The 17,550-nt window shown below is 60.9% G+C and overlaps 1 protein-coding gene across 1 annotated transcript; it reads right to left on the minus strand.

Moving 5' to 3' along the window:
* Positions 1–5,317: 5,317 nt before the first annotated feature.
* Shox (SHOX homeobox) lies at positions 5,318–14,754 on the minus strand. The gene is made up of 5 exons (XM_046443471.1): positions 14,484–14,754; positions 11,197–11,405; positions 7,173–7,230; positions 6,942–7,030; positions 5,318–5,563 (listed from the first exon to the last, which is right to left on the minus strand). The coding sequence occupies exons 1-5, from the start codon at positions 14,752–14,754 to the stop codon at positions 5,318–5,320; spliced, it is 873 nt and encodes a 290-aa protein (XP_046299427.1).
* Positions 14,755–17,550: the final 2,796 nt, after the last annotated feature.

The following is a 17,550-nucleotide window of genomic DNA, read 5'->3' on the forward strand; positions in this document are numbered from 1 at the left end:
GGAGACCCTGGTGCAAAAACAAACAAAAAAAAAATTCTCGAACAAAAATAATACAGTCGGGAAGGAGAACACCAAGCCCAGAGGAAATCCCCACTTTCCGTCTTGAAAATTGTTTTCCCAGGAGACAGACATTTTGCAAATGGCTCCCACTTCCCGGCGGAATTTCCTGATTCATTTCTGTCTTGAAACCGTTATTAAATAAAAATCAGCAGTTGACACGGGAGAAGTCACCAGCCGTCACTAACCCCGTCAACCAATGTGAGGGAACTCAATGAGAACTCCTAATAAATGTACAGGACCCCATAAAAGAGGGGACCACATCACTGTCACAGAGACGGGGTCCCCCTCACCCCACAGAGACATGATCTCCTGTCCTTGGTGACACCGGGCCGGTCCCTATGCCGCGCCTGGGGACATATGAATACTCACGATGGGTATTCGCAGTGTTTTCATATTGAAGTCTTGTGCTGCCGACCTTTTTCCTGATGATAGTTGTTTCCACAGCGTGGAGCTTTGTAGACCTAGCCCGCAGCATCCTGGTCAGCTGTCAGACTCCGTCACTCATGTGGGACCTTGGAGCAGCCGTCCCCTTCGATGACCTGGCTTTTCCGCCTCAGCCAACAGCACAGGCTTGTGTCCTGCAAGCCCCTGTTGAGGCCTGGGCAGGGCACTCTGTGTTCGGGTCCATCTGCAGCTGGATGGTCACTGTGGCAGACTGTGGGCAGCTGGATCCTGCAGTCCCCACCCAGGTCCCCTGGAACGGCTTCTCCAGCTGCTGAGGTTTCCAGGAGCCGGTCTCCTCCGAGCCCTGGGCACAAGTTCCTGCACTCGGTACCCACGCAGGGAGCGTGGACACGGGCACCTGTGCACGGTGCTGCCCGCAGGACCCGCCACCCGCCCGGGGCCATGTTCCCAGGTGCACCCCCCCGTTCCGTTCCGTCCCTTCCTGCCACCTGTGGTTTTGATGGACAGCAAACAGCGCTCAGGGTGGCCCGTGGCCAACCTCCCTTCCCACAAGAAGATAAAAGAAGAAAACCGCCATTTTTAGAAGGTGACATTTTTCTCTCATTGATTAACTCCTCACCCTCCAGCTCCCCTCCCCAAAAAATGGCTCGCGCCCGTTGGCTGAATCCCTGGAACCGAAACGCACATCTCCTGGCCCTGGAGCCGCCGCAGCATCTCGGGAAGGGCCCAGAACCCGGCTGGATTCGAACTCGGGGCTTGGCACCCGGTCCGCCTTCTCCTGGGGGGACGGCAGCCCCCCGGGGGCCGGAGGAGCCTTGCGAGTCAAAGCCTCCTAAAATGCCCCCGGGGGACCCCCAGGCACCAGCCACCAGCTTCCCTGTGCACCCTCTCGGGCTCCTGGCGGTCCTCCGGGGCGGGCGGTGAGGTGCGCCGTGTTTGCTTTCACACTTGAGAACAAATATTTATAAGTTTATTTATATCATCTCCATTTTACAAGATGTACATTCAGCCTGCGGGGTCGGGCGGGGCGCCGAGGGCGTCCTGGAGCTGGACACGGGGGCTCTGAGGGACAGCAGGCACATGCAGCCCGGCCAGGGGAGGGGACAGCACAGAAAACCCAAATCCTCGGAAATCGCCTTTCGCCCAAACAGCGGAGGGGGAGACAGAGCGGGTTGGCAGAGCGTGTTTGGGGGGAAAGTTGTTGTTGTTGTTATTATTATTATTATTACTATTCACTTTGCAATCCCTGAAAATCCTGGCCGGTCCCCACGGCTCCATAGGCCCCCGTGTCCGCCGTCTGTCAATCACTCTGGCTACTCATCATTTGGGAGAGAGGGGTGGCCGCGGGCGGGGGACAGAGAAGCCTGTAAATGTCACATTTCCAGTCCACATCATTAAAATAGCACATTTTTATGAATTTTCCACATCAACGACGACAAAAGAGAAGGAAATAAATAACAGGTCCACATCCATCCGTCCTCAGGAAGCGGGGACTGGCCTCCGAGGCCGGAAACCAATAAATAGCGCGTTGCCCAGCCTCTCAGCTGGGCCTCCGCTGCCTCCTCCACCCACGGCGGGCTCCTGAAATACCAAATTTCCAGGCCAGGCTTCTCGGAGGCATCCAGTTTCCGGGGCTGGGACAGTCTGTCTGTCTATCTGCCACGGCTGATTTCTCTCCTGGACCCGTCCATCAGGCCTGCGGTTCGAACGTCTCCAACTCGTCCACCCAAAGTGGACCCTTCGCCCAGTCTGTTCCACCCCAGGAACCGCCAAGACTTGGAGCAAAGAAAGAAGTTTTTTTTTTTTCGTGGAAAAAGAAACAAAATTTTTTTGTATGAATTGGCGTCCGGTCATCTTTGGGCCCAAGGAGAACTCGGAGAGGAAGGGTCCCCCCTGGCTCCTGGGGGACAACCGGAAGGATCTCAGTGGGCAGGACCCGCGTCGTCCACCTGCACCACCCGGAAGGGCAAGCCACCCCTTCCTGCATCCCGGACACGGGTGCATCTGGGTGTCCCCAGAGCAGGGCGGGAGGTGACCCCAAGGACAGGCGGTGACGCGAGGAGCTAAGGGGGATGCCCAGCCGGGTGGGATCTGTCATCTGCAGAAACTCAAGGATCCAGGAATGGACCTCAGCCCACGCTGTGCCACGGCCCCAGGGCGGACCCCCATCCACAGAGACACTGCCACAGACCTTCTCGTTCCCTTAGAAATGGACCTTTTTCCAACTCTCAGCGACTGCGCGTGGCTGACCCACCTACACGCACACCGACCTCCTCCGGATCAGGACAGAGGCCAGTAAACCCCACGCCTGGCCCAGGAGGCGGCTTGCGGATACCCCGGTCTCCCAGAGAGACGGGAGACAGAGGTTCCTCTGTGGGGAAGAGATTTCCCTGGAACAAGGACGTCAGAGGACAAGTGGGCCTTGGCCGGACAGGGCCCTGGTCATCCCAGACTCACGGGCTGGCCTCGTTTCCTAAGGAGGCCAGTGTCCTCCACGGCTGGGCCCGTCTTGCTGGACATGGCCCCTGGACCCGTGTGAGGAGCCAGATGCTCACGTCAGCAGACCCACAGTTTCGCACACATGTCCCCCGACCGACCTTAGCATAGTCACCTCCGCCCCGGCCACCTGATTTCTTACATCCTGAGTCAGGCTCCCTGTGTCACCGACTCTTATAGGGACACCAAGATGGCCCACATCACAGCCCACATCTCGCTCAGCCTCTTTAAAAGTCAAAGAGAAGGGAAGGAGGAGACCGGAAGGCAGAACTCCGGCTGGCTGCTTGGCAGGCTGGAAGTCCTCCTTGGTGTCTGGCTGAAGTCCCCAGGAAGCAGCCAGAGGGCAGCCCCACATGGCTCCCTGCAGGGGGACTCGGCCTCTCCGTCAGCAGCAGTCGTGGGCCTACTGTGTGCTTCTTTGCAGCTGTTGAAAAGCAAAACTGAGGCTCAGGGTTGTGGCTCAGGGGACAGAGCGCATGCACCTTCAGATCTGGGCTCAATCTGCCACCAAAAACAATAAGAATTTTTTTTTAAAAATTTTTTAATTAAAAAACGAAGCCACTCTGTACGTGGGACACCGACCCCCTCCCGCCTGGTTGGGGAGGGGGCCTAATGGCCGGAGATTTACGAACTCCCTGTTCACATTCTTCCTCTCCTCGGTGTCTCTCCGTCAGTTCTTCCACGCACCGCTGGAATCTCAAAACTTAAAAAAAAATGGGGGGAAAGAGCCTTCTGGTTTGTATAAAGAGTATCCGATGATACAAATGAGACGTGTCCAAATAAATCTACATTTCCGCTCCGCGGAAAGATGGACAGCACCCCTTCTAGGGAAGGGGGGGAAAAATTCCCTCCTTGGAGAAATGGATCCAATTCAAGGGGTAAGAGCAGAAAGTCGTCGGGCTTTAACGTGGACACAGCAAGCCCTTGTTTTTGGAGAGACAGAGCTTTGGGTGGCTTTGCAAAGGGGGCTTCTGGGTCCCCTAAGCGCGGGTAAGACAAGTTGCTATTTGGTTGTGGACACACTGGAGGGGGGGGGGGTCTGGGGTTGGGGAGAAAGGAAAATAGGAGGGAGGGGGCGCTGCCTAGAATTGCCACGTGTCCTCTTAAGACATTGGCCAGGCCTCTCTCCCTCGGGCCACCAAAACAGCTCAACTCCAAACCCGTGTCCTGGCTCCCGCGCGCGCGCTCGCCAAGACGCGCGTCTCTTCTCCTGCGCGCGCGCGCTCCCCAGGACCCGGGCGACTTCCCCCACCCCTCGATTTGGCCATGCCCACCCCTCCACGCCCTTCGCCCCCCACCCCACCCCACGGCCACGCCCGCAGCACGCTTCCAAGAGTGCACGGCTGATTTTTTTCTCTTTAATCTATGATATTTACAATATTGCACTTTTTTTTCTGCACCTGACTGCATCTCGTTAAAGTTGAAGGGGACCGCCTGGGTGGGTAGGTAGGTCGGTCGCCTTCCCACCACGCCCCCCTCGTCTCTCACGCAAGTCATTTGCATCTGAATTCGGTCAAACAGCCAACCCGCCCCCTCCCCACCCCACCCCACCCCAAAAAAGTCAATCCGAGCATCAGAGACTGCAAAACTTATAAAGTCGCCTATTCTAGGGCACAAGGAATCCCGATCCGTTCCGGTGTCCGCGGGGGGTGCTAAACGTGCGCAGGAGTGGTGAAGGGTGCTGCTCCTCACGAGGGTCCCCGGAAGGTCGCGACTTGGGAGATGGGGTCTTCTCGGCCTTCCCTGACCTCGAGTCGTTGGCCACCCGAGCGACACGATCACACGATCCGCGCCTTGCGTTATTGCTGCCTTCGGGGCGGGGAGGTGGGGACCGTGGAGGAGGGCAGGCCCCTGCCTCGGATGCGAGGGTCCAGGATTCGAATCCACACCGGGCTCTTGGGCAGGTGGGTGAACACGGTGGTGGCAGTGGAGAACGTCGCGGGCAACTCAGCAATGGCATCTGGAGTGGAGACCAGCCCCAGAATCTTTGGCTGCAAAGACTCTAGGACCCCCCACCCCGAAAGGTGTGTGGTCGGCCGCATGCAGAGGACTGGAGCAGATGAGGCGGGGTTCCCCCGCGCGCGGGTTCCAGGACGCAGGCACGGGCTGCGCTGCGCGGGCGAGGGCCGGGTGCGCGCCCCGACGGCCTCGCGCTCGCTCTTCCGCAGGGTCCCGGCGGGGGTCTGGCTGCGCTGTGCGGTGTCTGCCGTCCCCGGAGGCCCCCTCCCCAGGCTGCCCGGCACAGGGAGGCCACTGCGCCCGGGCTCCGGGGCGTCTAGCCTGCCGTGGGGAGGGCTCGGAAGGGACCGTGCGGGACGCAGTGCGGGCGGGGTCGCGGGGCCGGGCGCGGGGCGGGTCAGAGCCCCAGGGCCTCCGCGTGCTTGCGCGCCTTGAGCCGCAGGTCAGCGATGCTAGAGTTCTTGCTGTTGCTTTTGGCCGCCGCGGCCACCACGGCGGCGGCGGAGGCCGACTCAGCCAGCGACGCGATGGGGAGCCCGAAGGGCGGCGGCGGGAACATCAGGTAGGGCGCGTGCGCCGCCAGGTGCGGGTGCAGGTGCGGGTGCGCGTGCGCCACCCCTTCCAGCTGCAGCTGTGCCTGGACCTGTGGGGCGGACGTGGCGCAGTCAGTTAGGACGCCCTGGTGGACAGGGGTGGGTTTCCCGCCTTTTCCCTTCCCTTGGCCCCCTGGGGATATCTCCCTTTCTCCTGCATCCAAGACCACCGCCCCTTTCCCCCTCCAGCCCGAGGAGCCTCTAAACCGGTGGCCAGCCACTGGTCACTTTGGACAGACCCCAGTCTAGGCGCTTCGGGCTGCAACCCGTCTAGAAGGAGCTCCAAGTTCCTTCTCTCTGACCCCTCGACGACGCAGCCCGGAAGTCGGCCTGAGCGGACTTGGCCACCCAATTTCAGTGGGGCCTAAGGACAGGGCGCCAGGTCGGAGCAGGGGAGGGCTGTGGCCACCAGGAGGAGACTCGTGGCCACCCAAGCATGAAGATGGGCCCAGGCGCCGAGAGGTGGAATCCAGCAGAGGCGGACACTGCCACTGCGCAGGATCCCCAGGGAGGCCCTTCGCTCCTGGCGCACCCAGAGTGGCAGAGCTTGAGGCTATTTATAGCCCCATCCCCACCCTCGCCGGCCAGCCCAAGCCACCGCAGACTGGTGGACCCCCCCCCTTGCCCTCCCGCAAACATGTCCAAATATAAACCTGGCTGCCCTCTTGGAACAAACCCGTTGCGTGTGTGGACTGCCCGCCGCCGCCCTGCCACAGCACCCCAGCTCGACCTGCCTGTGCCCTCCCACCCTCCGAGTGGGGGCCCCAAAGGGCCTTCCATTGGAGAGCTCAAGAGGGCCCCCAGTGCTGGCCCTGGTGACACGGGGCCTCCTGCCCCACAATCCACCCACCCTTGGTCAGGGGCGAAAAGGGCCCTTTGGGGATACTGGCGCTCCCTGGGCTTCTTCCGGTCCCCTGGCAGACCCCCTCCTCCGAGCCAGGGACCCCGGGCGATGCTGGTCGCCTGAGCTGGGCCCCTGGGTCCCCAGGCCCTGGGTGCGGGTCCAGGAACCTGGCAGTTCCCTCCAGCCGAGGACCGGGCATGGGGGGCGGGGTGGCTGCGAGGGGCTGAGCGATGCGAGCCCCACACCCAGGCGCAGGGGACCCCTCCCCAGCCGGGCTCCGGGTAGGTGGCGCCTCGGTGGGTGGGATTGGTGTGTTTTCCTCGCCCCTCGGAGTGTTGTCAAAGTGCGCTTGGGTTTGGTTTTCGCCCTTCCCCAAGGTGACTCGTGGAGTTTTACGGCCTGATTTTAATATGTGCCAAAGCGTCTATAAATGTCCCCTTGTAAAAAGCGGCTGGCTTTCTTCTGAGCGCCAGGCCAGAAGTCCGCGGGGCGGGAGGAGGGGTGGGCGCGGGAAGGGCGCCAGGGGCGGGGGCGGGAGGGAGGGGGAGGCTGCGGGGGCGGGGAGGGGGGACCCGCGCGACTACCTGTTGGAAAGGCATCCGCAGGGCGCCCATGTTCACGTAGGGCGCCACCCTGCAGGCGTCCAGGTGGCTGGCGGTGCCCAGGATGACGCCTACGAGGGAAGACCGAAGCGGAGCGGTGAGCACCCAGGCCGCCCCGCAGGCGCCCACCGCCCACCCCCCACCCACCCCCACCCCCACCCCCGTCCCGCCCCCACCCACCCCCACCCCCACCCCCGTCCCGCCCCCACCCACCTTTGTGCATCTGGTTCTCCTGTTTCCGACACTTAGCTCTCCGGTTCTGGAACCAGACCTAAGGGACAGACAGACAGGGGCGCGTGAGCCCAGCCACCCACGCGCTGCGCAGAGCAGGGCGCAGTCCTGTGGGGGGGACTCGCGCCCCTCACCACCCTCCTTTCCCGCCTGGGGCTGGGAACTGTGGGACTCCCGCCTGCCCCCCTCCACCTCCCAAGTGACACCTAGGCATTTGTGTCAAGTGATCAGTCAAGTGTGGGCACCAACACACACACACACAGGCACAGAGAAGCCACCAGCGGGCTGGGGGACACACAGCCTCCAACTCATGTTCCAGCTTGGAACACCGTGAGCGCAGAAGCATCCCCACCCCCGCGGGAAGCCCCAAGGAAAGGGGGGGAATCGTTTCCCTCTTAATCTTACAAGAGACATGAACATGACCTAGGGGACCCCCCTCCCCAATAACCGGCCTCTGGAAGGCCTCACACTAGGGGTGACCTGCCAAAGCTGGGCTCTGGGACCTTCCTGCAGCTCGGCCGAAGTCACACTCCTGACATTAGGATTTGGGTATCAACGACCTCCCCACCCCCAATTCCCACTGTTATCCTGGCTCACTGCTCCCCCAAAACACGCACACCCCCTGTTGCAAAAAGAGCATTCCCCTGTCTCTGCAGGAGCTCACTGCCCCTCCCTAGGACTCTTTTAATTGCTCAGTCTGCGACCTGCTCTCCAACCCCGGCCGGCCTCGGTGACAGCCACTGCCCACGCGGAATAATTAGCACCAAGCTGGCCTTCTAGGTCGAGAGTCACCCAGGGAGCTCTCTGGGGCCTGGCCCGGGGCGACCACGGGCGCCGGGTGAGGGTTGGGGGGGAGCCTGAACCAAGCACGGAGGTCGGAGGCACCCAGCCTTCCAAAAACGAAACTTCCCAGAGCCTGCGGCGTCTTGGGGACCGGCTTCCTGCCCTGGACCCAGCTGAGCGGACTGGCTTTCCAGAAGGTCCTACAGCCCTTCCCTCCAGCATCAGAGGAGCCTGGAAAACTTTTTATCGAGTTCCCCTGCAAAGTGGTCTCTCCCCCCCCCAAAAAAAAAAAAAAAACAACCCCAAAAATAGAAATAGAAAGTAAGAGAGCTAGTGAGCGAGCCACCTCCTCCGGCCAGTCCGGAATCCAAATCCACAAACTCACAAACCAGGGCTCGGTTTGCAGGCCTCTCCGCACCCCCAGCCCCGGGGGACTAGATCCCTTTCAGAGGGTCCCCTGTTCCTCCAAGGGCCCCGGATCCCAGCCACCCCCCTGGCCAGGTCCAGCCAGACGGGCCCAGCCACCCTGCCCTGGAAGGGCACATTTTTTCAAAAGGGAGAATTTTAAAATCCCGCAAAATGCAACACCGTTCGCTTTCCCTTTAGCAAGACGGAGGAAAAGGAGGGTGGGTGGGGTGGGGGGGAGAGACGCAGAGAAGCAATAAGATGATGAAGAATAAAAGTGATGAATTAGCCGCCGCATTAAGCGACCATCCATCAGTCTTGGGGTGATCCGCGATCAATTCCAATTAGGGCGGAATATGCTAACTAAAGTGCACTACCCGTGGCCCCGGACATGGCGGCTTCATTACGAGAGGCCGCTGCTGCTGATTCCCTGCACCGACGGTGTAATCTGATTTCCTTTTGATTTCCATTACCGACAGTGAATAATGACATTTAATTTAGCTCGGTGCCATAAACCCAAAGATATTTGTTGTAATTAAATTACCGCCTGCCCCTCACCACCGTCTCATAACTTTCCATTATGAGCCTGACAGCTGGGCGATGTGAGTTTGCACGACAAACACACACACACACACACACACACACACTAAAAAAAATAAGAGGTTAATAAGGACTCGCTTCCACAGGACACTCAATTTATTTACGGCGAATTTCCACACTAAATTGAAACTCAATCTTTTAACAGCCTGGGACAGGCCGCGCCACCGAGGAGGATCGCCCAGAAATCCAGAGGCAGGATTCAGATAGGATGGATTTTTTCCCCTGTTTTTCCCTCCCCTCTTCCCACCCACCCACCCCCTACAACTCCCACCGTCTGAGTGTTTATCACTAATTGATTTTTATGATCCCTTTTTCTGCCACCTCAACTCTTTTATGATGTGACCCTTCTCCCCGTGGCCCATAGAAAAAAAATGAACGTCTTTGATTCCGTTCCTGGGTTTGGTGTGTGTGTGTGTGTGTGTGTGTGTTTTTTTATTGTTATTTACCGCCATTAAATTTTCATTCGCCCCCTGAATCCAATCGATGGCTCTTTATTTCTACCTTCTCCTGTCTCCCCCACACACACACACCCTCCCCTCCATCTTGCCAACCCACCCACACTCCCTTTCTGGGCTCTGCCTTTCAGGATGGGGCGGGAGAGACGGGTAAGGACACCCAAGAACCAATTTTTCCCTGCGACGACAACGACGACGGGGTACCTCTGTGCTAAGGTGCGGTGCAGTAATAGACTACTGAAAGAAATAGTGCGGAATTAAATTACAAGTAATTTATTTTTATAGAAACAGTACATCAAGGGCCCCGGAGATGATTACAGATCCCAGGCAGAAAGACACCGGCAAATGACATAAAAGTTGAAGTCCCCTGAAGCAAAAGTTTAATCTTTTGATTAATTTATATGGTGCCACCTAATCCATCTTCCCCCGGCCAGGGTGTCCAGCTGAAGGCCCCCCCTCTCCGCCCAGCCTCTTCTGGGGTGGAGGCCAGAGATGCTCACAGAGCTGGCCCCACGGAGCCCACAGTTAAGTGCAGGGAAGGGGGGGTGCTAACACAGCAGAATCCAGCCAAAGAGGCCTGAAGGAGGGGGGGTGGGGGGGGCGTTGATTTAATTTTAAGAAAACCTTTTTACTGGAGCAACAGGAAACAAGGAAGGTTAGCAAACAGTGAGCAAAACAGAGACTTCAAAAAAAAAGAAATTAAACATTTCGGGGCCACACTAACTACCCAAGTCGTTTGTGTTTTCTTTTTGGAAATAAGATACGGCGGGGTGGAGGGACTCGTGTCTGAATTTGTTGACCCCCTCCCAAAAAGAAAAAAAAAAAAACTAACAGGAAAACCTGTCCTCTCCAAACGCTCGGCTTTGAATGGGCCTCCCCAGCCCCCAGCCCGGGGGGCCATGTTAATGTCATTGACTCAGAACCCCGTGTCCCTCGCGCCCTCCCTCCTTCTCCCTTCTGTCCAGTTGCGGAGCCAACTTGAAAACCAGGACAAGACCCTCGGAGCCTCCAAGGTCGACCTCCCTCCCAAGCGGGATCCAGAGGGCCCGACCCAGAAGCGGAATTTTCGTGCACCCCTGCGCCCGCGCGCGCACACGCGCACACACACACACGCGCGCGCACACACACACGCACACACACACAGTAAATAAATTAGCGAATTCCACCCCGTGTTCCCCACGTCAGGGGAATAGCTGCTGCTGTCCGCGCAGGCGTCTCTCTGCGCACGTGCAGCGCACACCCAGGGCCCCAGCCTCGGTGGCAGGCCAGATGGGCATCAAGAATTCATGCGCTCGCTCCTCGGGGAGGCCGAGGGAGGCAGCCCCCCGCGCCCCCTGCTAATCCGACCCTGCGCGGGTAGCAGCGTCGCTCGCCTCCGATGCCCCGGGAGCAGGGCGAGCCCCTCGCCCGCCCGCCCCTCGCTTCCCCTCCCCGCCTCTGCTCCTCTGTGGCTCCTGCGCTCCCTGCAGCGGGAGGGAAGCGAGTGGAGAGGAGAAGGAGCCGATCGTCGGGGATGTGGGAAGAAGGAGAACAGGAGAGACCCAGTTCTGGACTTCCCAGCTGCGGATGGCGACCCCGGGGTTCAGGGCACGTGCGCTCGGGGTGCGCCCATCCCGGAGGCCCCCCGGGCGTCTCCAGGAGGCCGCTCTCGCGGCCTTTCCACGCAGACGCCCCGCGCTCCTGCGAGGCGAGGCGCTCCCGGGGCCCAGGGCGCGCGCTAGGCCCTGCGCAGCGCCGGGTGCCAGGGCGCGGGGCGGCCCTACCTGGACGCGCGCCTCGGAGAGCCCCAGGCGCTGGCTGAGCTCCTCGCGCATGAAGGCGTCGGGGTAGTGCGTCTCGTCGAACAGTCGTTCCAGCTCGTTGAGCTGCTCCAGGGTGAAGTTGGTGCGACTCCTCCGTTGCTTGAGCTTGGTCTGCCCGTCCTCGTCCTCGGACTTGACGTCCTCGCGTTTGTCCTTGCATTCGTAGAGGCCTGCGGGGAGGGCGGGGGACACGGGACTGAGAGGGGCCCCCCCGGAGTCGCTCAGCCCCGGGGCTACCCCCGAGTGCCCAGCCTCGGTCCCCCACCCCCACCCCCCGAAAGGTCGCGCGCGCGAAGTGGACCCTGTTTGCGCGACGTGGTATAAAAGCCTCTCTGTGCCCAGGCTGTGGATGGGACCCTCGGTAAGAAACGCGCCCTCGGTGGGGCTTGGGCACATCGGTAAAACGAACTCACTCAAAAGGGGGGACACACGCGCGCACACACTCACACACACACACACACTTCTTTTGTAACAACTCGGGCACAACGACACCGCGGTGTGTCTTGGCCTAATCTCTGAATAGTTTCCTCAATTATCCACTTTCCTCTGTTGACACAGCCTCACCTCCCCCCCCTCTTTGGAAGGAGACTCTGGTGTTAAATATTATTTTTTTAAGGCGAAGAAGCCGAGGACGAATTACCCGAGTGTGGGAGCCCCAGAGGGACCCACGGGAAGCCGCTGTGCAACCCACCACCCACCCCCGGGGCTGCAGCTCAGCAAACAGGCCCGAGGCCGGCAGTCTCAGACTGGACAGGGCACAGCCCCAATCCATCTCTTTTCTGACCCCAAAGCAGGGCCATATCCGAAATCCCACCACCCACCGGGAGCCCAGGGGGATCCTTCTTGGGCTCACACGCAGTCACACCCCTATCCCACCAAGAGGCCCCCAACATGTCCAAAAACCAGGACGGGGTTCGTGTTTGCTCCGGGAAGGCCCGAGTGGGTAGCGGGCAAAGGGATCCGCATCCTGGTGATTCTCGCTGGGAAGCTTTTCCCTCCCCTCCCCACTTTTGAGAATGCAGGGTCTTGAAATAAAAGCCACCAGCACCCCCTCCCCATCCAGGCCAGAGGCTAGTGGTCCCTGCCGCCCGCACCACCCCTCTGTTTCGGGCTGCTGTGTTCTTTCTCCCTGATCACACGGGGCCTGCTGGGCTCAGGCAAAGGGCTGCCCGGTGCCCTCATTAGCTGTCCCCTGGTGTCCAGAATCAGAGACCGGCCTTTAGGAAGCAGTTCCAAAGAGCTCAGCTCGGAAATATGTCAAAGCAGCCAGAGGACCCCTGAGAAGTCCCCACCCACCCAGACACTTGCAAAGCCCCAGCGGCGTCTGAGGAGGAAGCAGATCTTGGTGCTCGACTGACTCCCTGAACTGGAGATCAGTAGCCGCAAAGTCCTTCATCTTTCTCAAACGCCTCCAGGGAAGCTTCGAAGCCCTGGGAACTTGTCCCCAACTTAGATTTGGAGACCTCTTTCACCTTCCCAGAAGGGAGGTGCAGCCGGTTTCTGACCCACGGAGAGTCCCCTACAGAGACAGGCTTCTGGTCTCTGAGTCTGGACCCCAGGACGGAGCCCAGCTGCAAAACGGGTCTTTAAGAACCTGAGGCCGGGTTTGTAAAGTCCACGGGCTCTGGGCTGGCCTTGGGGGAGGCATGCTGTTCCCCCAAGCCCAGGGCTTCCACCCGGAGTCCAGGAGTGTCCCCAACTTGCAAGAGCCGGCTGCGATTCAGCCCTCCCTGGGAGGCTCGGCACACTCAGCCAAAGGAACAGAGTAATTCGGAAATCGATATCCGTCTCCCCGGTGCCGAACCCATGCCTCCTTTTGGAAGGGTCCTGAGAGCACTTTGGACTCTTCCCAGTGACCCTGGGAGTTAGGGACAGGCAGTTAGGAACCCATGTATCCGGAACCCCACTGGCTGTGTAAATCCCTGAAATTAAACATAGGCCTGCAGGAGCGCCCAGCCCAGCCCTGTCCCCGGGAAGGGAAGCTCTGTGGCGGGTGAATTATAGAGCCAGGTGTTTGAGGCTGTTAATGGAGACCCACCCCAGGTAAGGCAGGCTGGCCCAGGCGGGGGGCAGCAGCCCTGGTGAGCTAACAAGCCAGACGTCTGCTTCGCCAAGGTCAAAGCCACAGAGGCTGTCACAGTGAGCCCCAGGACCGTGAGGTGGCTCCCTCCAATGCTGTCACCAGGCTCCCCCAAAGCCAGGGAGACTTCTTGGAGACTTCATTCGGAGGCCTCGGCTCTGATTGTCCATTAAAAAGGCTGCACTGACCACTGACAGCCCGTGCATTTAATAATAATAATAATAATAATAATAATAATAATAATAATAAATGAATAGCCTTCTCATCAGCGTCCCTGAGAAATGGAGTTCCTTCGTTCGCTCTGATTTATCGCTGTTAGTGGGTCCCTTTCTGCCCAAACCCCACACATCCCCTGCGTTCATGGATGGTCTTCGTCCCATCCAACCCTGCCCATTCTCAGTGAGGGTTTGGGCAGGATCAGAGCGAAGGAGACCCAGCACAGGGTCCGCACACCCCCGGGAGAGTGCTCTCTGCCGGTCTTGGGGAGGGTCCCGAGGCCCTCACGCGGGGTCCAGACCCCGGCCACCTGCGGACAGGCTGGTGGTTTTAATTTACAGACCCAACATCAACCCCGGAGGTTCAAGGGGAAAGTTTTCCTCCCAGGAAAGGGGCCCCAGTTATCCAGGACCCCGACCCTCTCCAACCGCGCGGCCAGCGCGGCCCCTGCGCTGCGGGGTTCTGGCGGCGGGGGCCCAGCACGGCTGGGCGAGAGGAGCTTAGCGTGGACTGGCGCTGCGTGCGCGGGAGACGGAGGAAGACAGGCGGGCGGGCGCGCACGGAGGAGGCCCTGCCGCCGGCCTGCGTTAGGACGCAGCCCTACAAGTTGCCCACGTCCGCGGAGAGGCGGCTGCGGGCTGCGGGCCGCGCGAGGCCCGGGCTCCCGCGGCGGCTGGCCGCCCTGGCCGCCCGCCTGTCTCCCGCCGGCTCCGGTCTCTGCGCCTTGCAGTAGGTTTCTCTCCCCACCGGTTGCTGGCGCTCGGCTGCCCGAGCCTTTCGGGCTCAGCTGTGGCTGCGCATTCCTAGAGTTTGGGGTCGAGCTGATGGCGAGCCGCGGCGCCGGGGGCCTCCTCCCCTCGCGGGCGCGGAGCGAGGGCCCCCGCGGACCGGCCGGGTGGCGAGGCGGCGCCTTCCCCGGGAGGGGCCCGGAGCCGGCGCGCGGCGACCTTACCTTCCGCAGCCCTCCCCGCGCCGAACTCCTTCAGTTTATCCTTATCATTGTCCACGTGGTCCTTAAACAAATGCACCGGACAGTGGCCGCTGCCCTCGGTAACGTCCTGGAGGCTCGTTTCCGAGCTCCCCAGCTCCCTGGCGCGCGCCAGTCCGCTCTCCAGAACTTCTCGGTAGGTGATGGAATCCTTCTTGCCGCCGCCGCCGCCTCCGCCGCTCTCTTTGGTTTTCTGGTCAAAAGATTTGGATACAAAAGCGGTGAGCTCCTCCATGGCTGCGCGAGGGGCTGCGGGGGTCCGCGGGGCGCGGCGGTGCTGGCTGGGCGCCGGGCTGAGGTCCGCACGCCTCCCCGCGCGCGGAGAGGACGGTCGGTGTGCGGGTGGATCCCTCCCGCTGTTATTTATGCCTTTCAATTTGAGATCTCACTATTTATACGCGGCCACCTCCGCCCAACCCCCAGCTCTCCCTGTCTGGAGCAATTACGACTCCGGGCTCGGCGGGCGGCGGACGCACGTCGCCACGCTCTCTCTCCCCCACCCCCAGTCCGGCCATTGGCCCTCCTTGGATTTCATCAGTCTTTGGCGTCTGGGCACCTTGGTGTGGAGAGGTAACGATCACATTTTTTGAAGGGAGAAGGACAGAACAAGAGAGAGAGAGAGGAAGAGAGGAGGAGAGCGCGCGCGCGCGCGCACGGGAGGGAGCAGGCGCCCGCGCCCCCAAACAGGTATCCGCATCCTGTCCAGGTCTGGAAAGAAGTCCTCGTCGAGCCCGGGTGCCCAGCAGCCCGAGCCGCCCGGCTTGGATCTGTCTCTGTCTCTCCAGGACGCGTCTGTGCGCGCGGCCCTGCGGAGATGCCCGCGCCGGGGACGCGCGGCCTCCCCTCCCCGAGAACTGACTTCGAGTTGGAGGCGCGTTTGGATGGCCAGGCTCCGGGAGCGGCCGGCCTGGCCCCGCAGAGCCGGCGACAGGAGCTGGGGGGGGGGGGGGCGCGGGGCTGGGATGGCGCGCGGCTCCCGGACCCCCAAAGTGAGAAGAAGAAAGAAGTGGGAATATCCGAGGCTTCCCGAGCCTCGGCGACGGAGGGAAAGAGGCTGTCAGACCTCCTCCTCGGGCGGGCGGACACCGCCGAGGCCCACGACTCCGCGCCGCCTGGACCCGGACGCGGAGAAGGCCGAGGGCTGCAAGGAGAACCGGTTGGTACCGTCCGTCCTCTCTGCACGCGCGTGGGACCCAGCCCCTCCCGGGCACGCCGCCGGTCACCCCCGGTGTCTCGGACACTCATCTGGGAACCTAAGTCAAGGGGAGGGGTGAGCCGCCCAAGCCCCTCCGGCCTCCTCCGGATCGCGCTGTGCCCGGCAGGAGCCGCGGTTCGCAGTGGCACTAGGAAATTCATTTTATGACCCTGACCGTGGACACGTCACCCGGCTGCAACATTTTTATCTGCGAATAAAGTGTGGCTTTCTTCTTCATTTAAAAAAAAAATTTTTTTTTTCCTGAACATATCTTCTCATTCCCCTTCGCCTACCGCGTTCGGCGTGGGGTAGCTTGTGGCCAGGGACGGGTGGGGCGAGATCCGAGGGGGTGTCCATTTATTTTATTTTTTTAATTCGTGGGAGATGGCGTGGGTCGTTGTCGTTGCTGGGTTTTGTTTTTGTTTTTCGCGTTGTTTAAAGCCAGTTCCTCCTCCCGAGGCGTGTGGCCCACTCAGACCCCAGGATCCAACGCGCCTGGGCGGTGCCTGGTGTCCTGGCCAGCCGCGGGCACCCTGGGCAGCGGGGAGTGGCTCTTCTTCCGCCGAAAGCAAAGTAAGAGATGTCTCCGGGTTAAGTGGGGGCCCAGGGCCCTGGTCCACTCCCTGGGTCAGGTTCAAGTGGGGTGCGCCCTGGGGGAGGGCTCTGGCCCAGGGGGAAGGCCTTTCCCTCTTCCTTCTCCCCTCCCTCCTTCCATCCTCTGGACAGAGTGGCCTTCTTGCCATCCCCTGGACAGAGTGGCCGGGCAGCAGTGTCTTCCTGTAGCATGACTCTGGGCTTCGGCTGCTGGGGGGGACCTCAGTCCCTCGCCTCACTTCTAATGTAGCCAACAGGTCTCCGTCACTGGGCCCTGTATCAACCCCGAGGCTGGGGGATGTCACCCAGAAGGACAAATTATACCCCTGTCTTGTGCAGACAGCACCTGGCTGGCTGGCTCAGGGGATAAGGGACGGGGGGGGGGGTTCTAGGGGTGACCTGGGTCGTGGCATGGGCAAAGGGCCTGTGGCAGCCTGGGAGTTGGTGGTCCTGGCCCAGGCAGAGCCCCTCTGTCCCCTCCCCACCCACCTGCTGGGTGCATCTTGGCTGCAGGGTGGGGGAGGGGATCACAGGGATGGGCAGACAGATGGAAGGAGGGGGTCTGGGGAGGGGGCTTCAGGCCACAGCTACTTCCTGGGTCCTCAGAGCAGGGTGGGATCCGACCAGTCTCTCCTGGCCTGTGGACCCCGTGCTTCTGCCCCTGCCCCTCCTCTGGGCTGTCCCTACAACCCCACAGACCCTGCTTCCTCAGGGTCCCCCTGGGCTGCGTCCCACCAGCCTTCTTCACAGAAGCCCCGCAGAGCTGCCCAGGAGGACACAAGAGAACCAGAGCTCCTGGTGCCTCCAGTGAGGGGGCCACTGGCCACGACCCCTGGACACCCAGGACCCTTCAGGCTGGGAGGGAAATAAAGCCCTCTTCCTGCACCTGAGACCCTCATTTCAATTCCCAGCACAGAGAAGTGTCCCAGAGAGAAGAGGAACCCAGTTTTTCTCACCCCCCCCCCCAGTTAGGGAAGTGAGGTCCTCTGGTGAGATCCAGCCTCCCCTGGCCGAGGAGCAAGGTGGCACCCAGCTGGAGCACCCAGTGTGCCTGCAGACCCCTCCCCTCTCCAGCAGGGAGGATGGCGCCTTCCCGTGTCCACCTTAGAGACAGAAACGCCTACGGTGGGTACTGGGCTCAGTACTTCAGCCCAGCAAACCGGGCACCGCTGGCTCATTTCAGGCCCACTGCCCAGGGATCTGCAGGAAATGGTGGCTGTGTCTGTTTGCCCAGGAGAGTGC

This window comes from Marmota monax, unplaced genomic scaffold (assembly GCF_021218885.2).
Source record: "Marmota monax isolate L192 unplaced genomic scaffold, Marmota_monax_Labrador192_F-V1.1 WCK01_AAM20220418_F8-fsc00168, whole genome shotgun sequence".
NCBI classification, from domain to species: Eukaryota; Metazoa; Chordata; class Mammalia; order Rodentia; family Sciuridae; genus Marmota; species Marmota monax.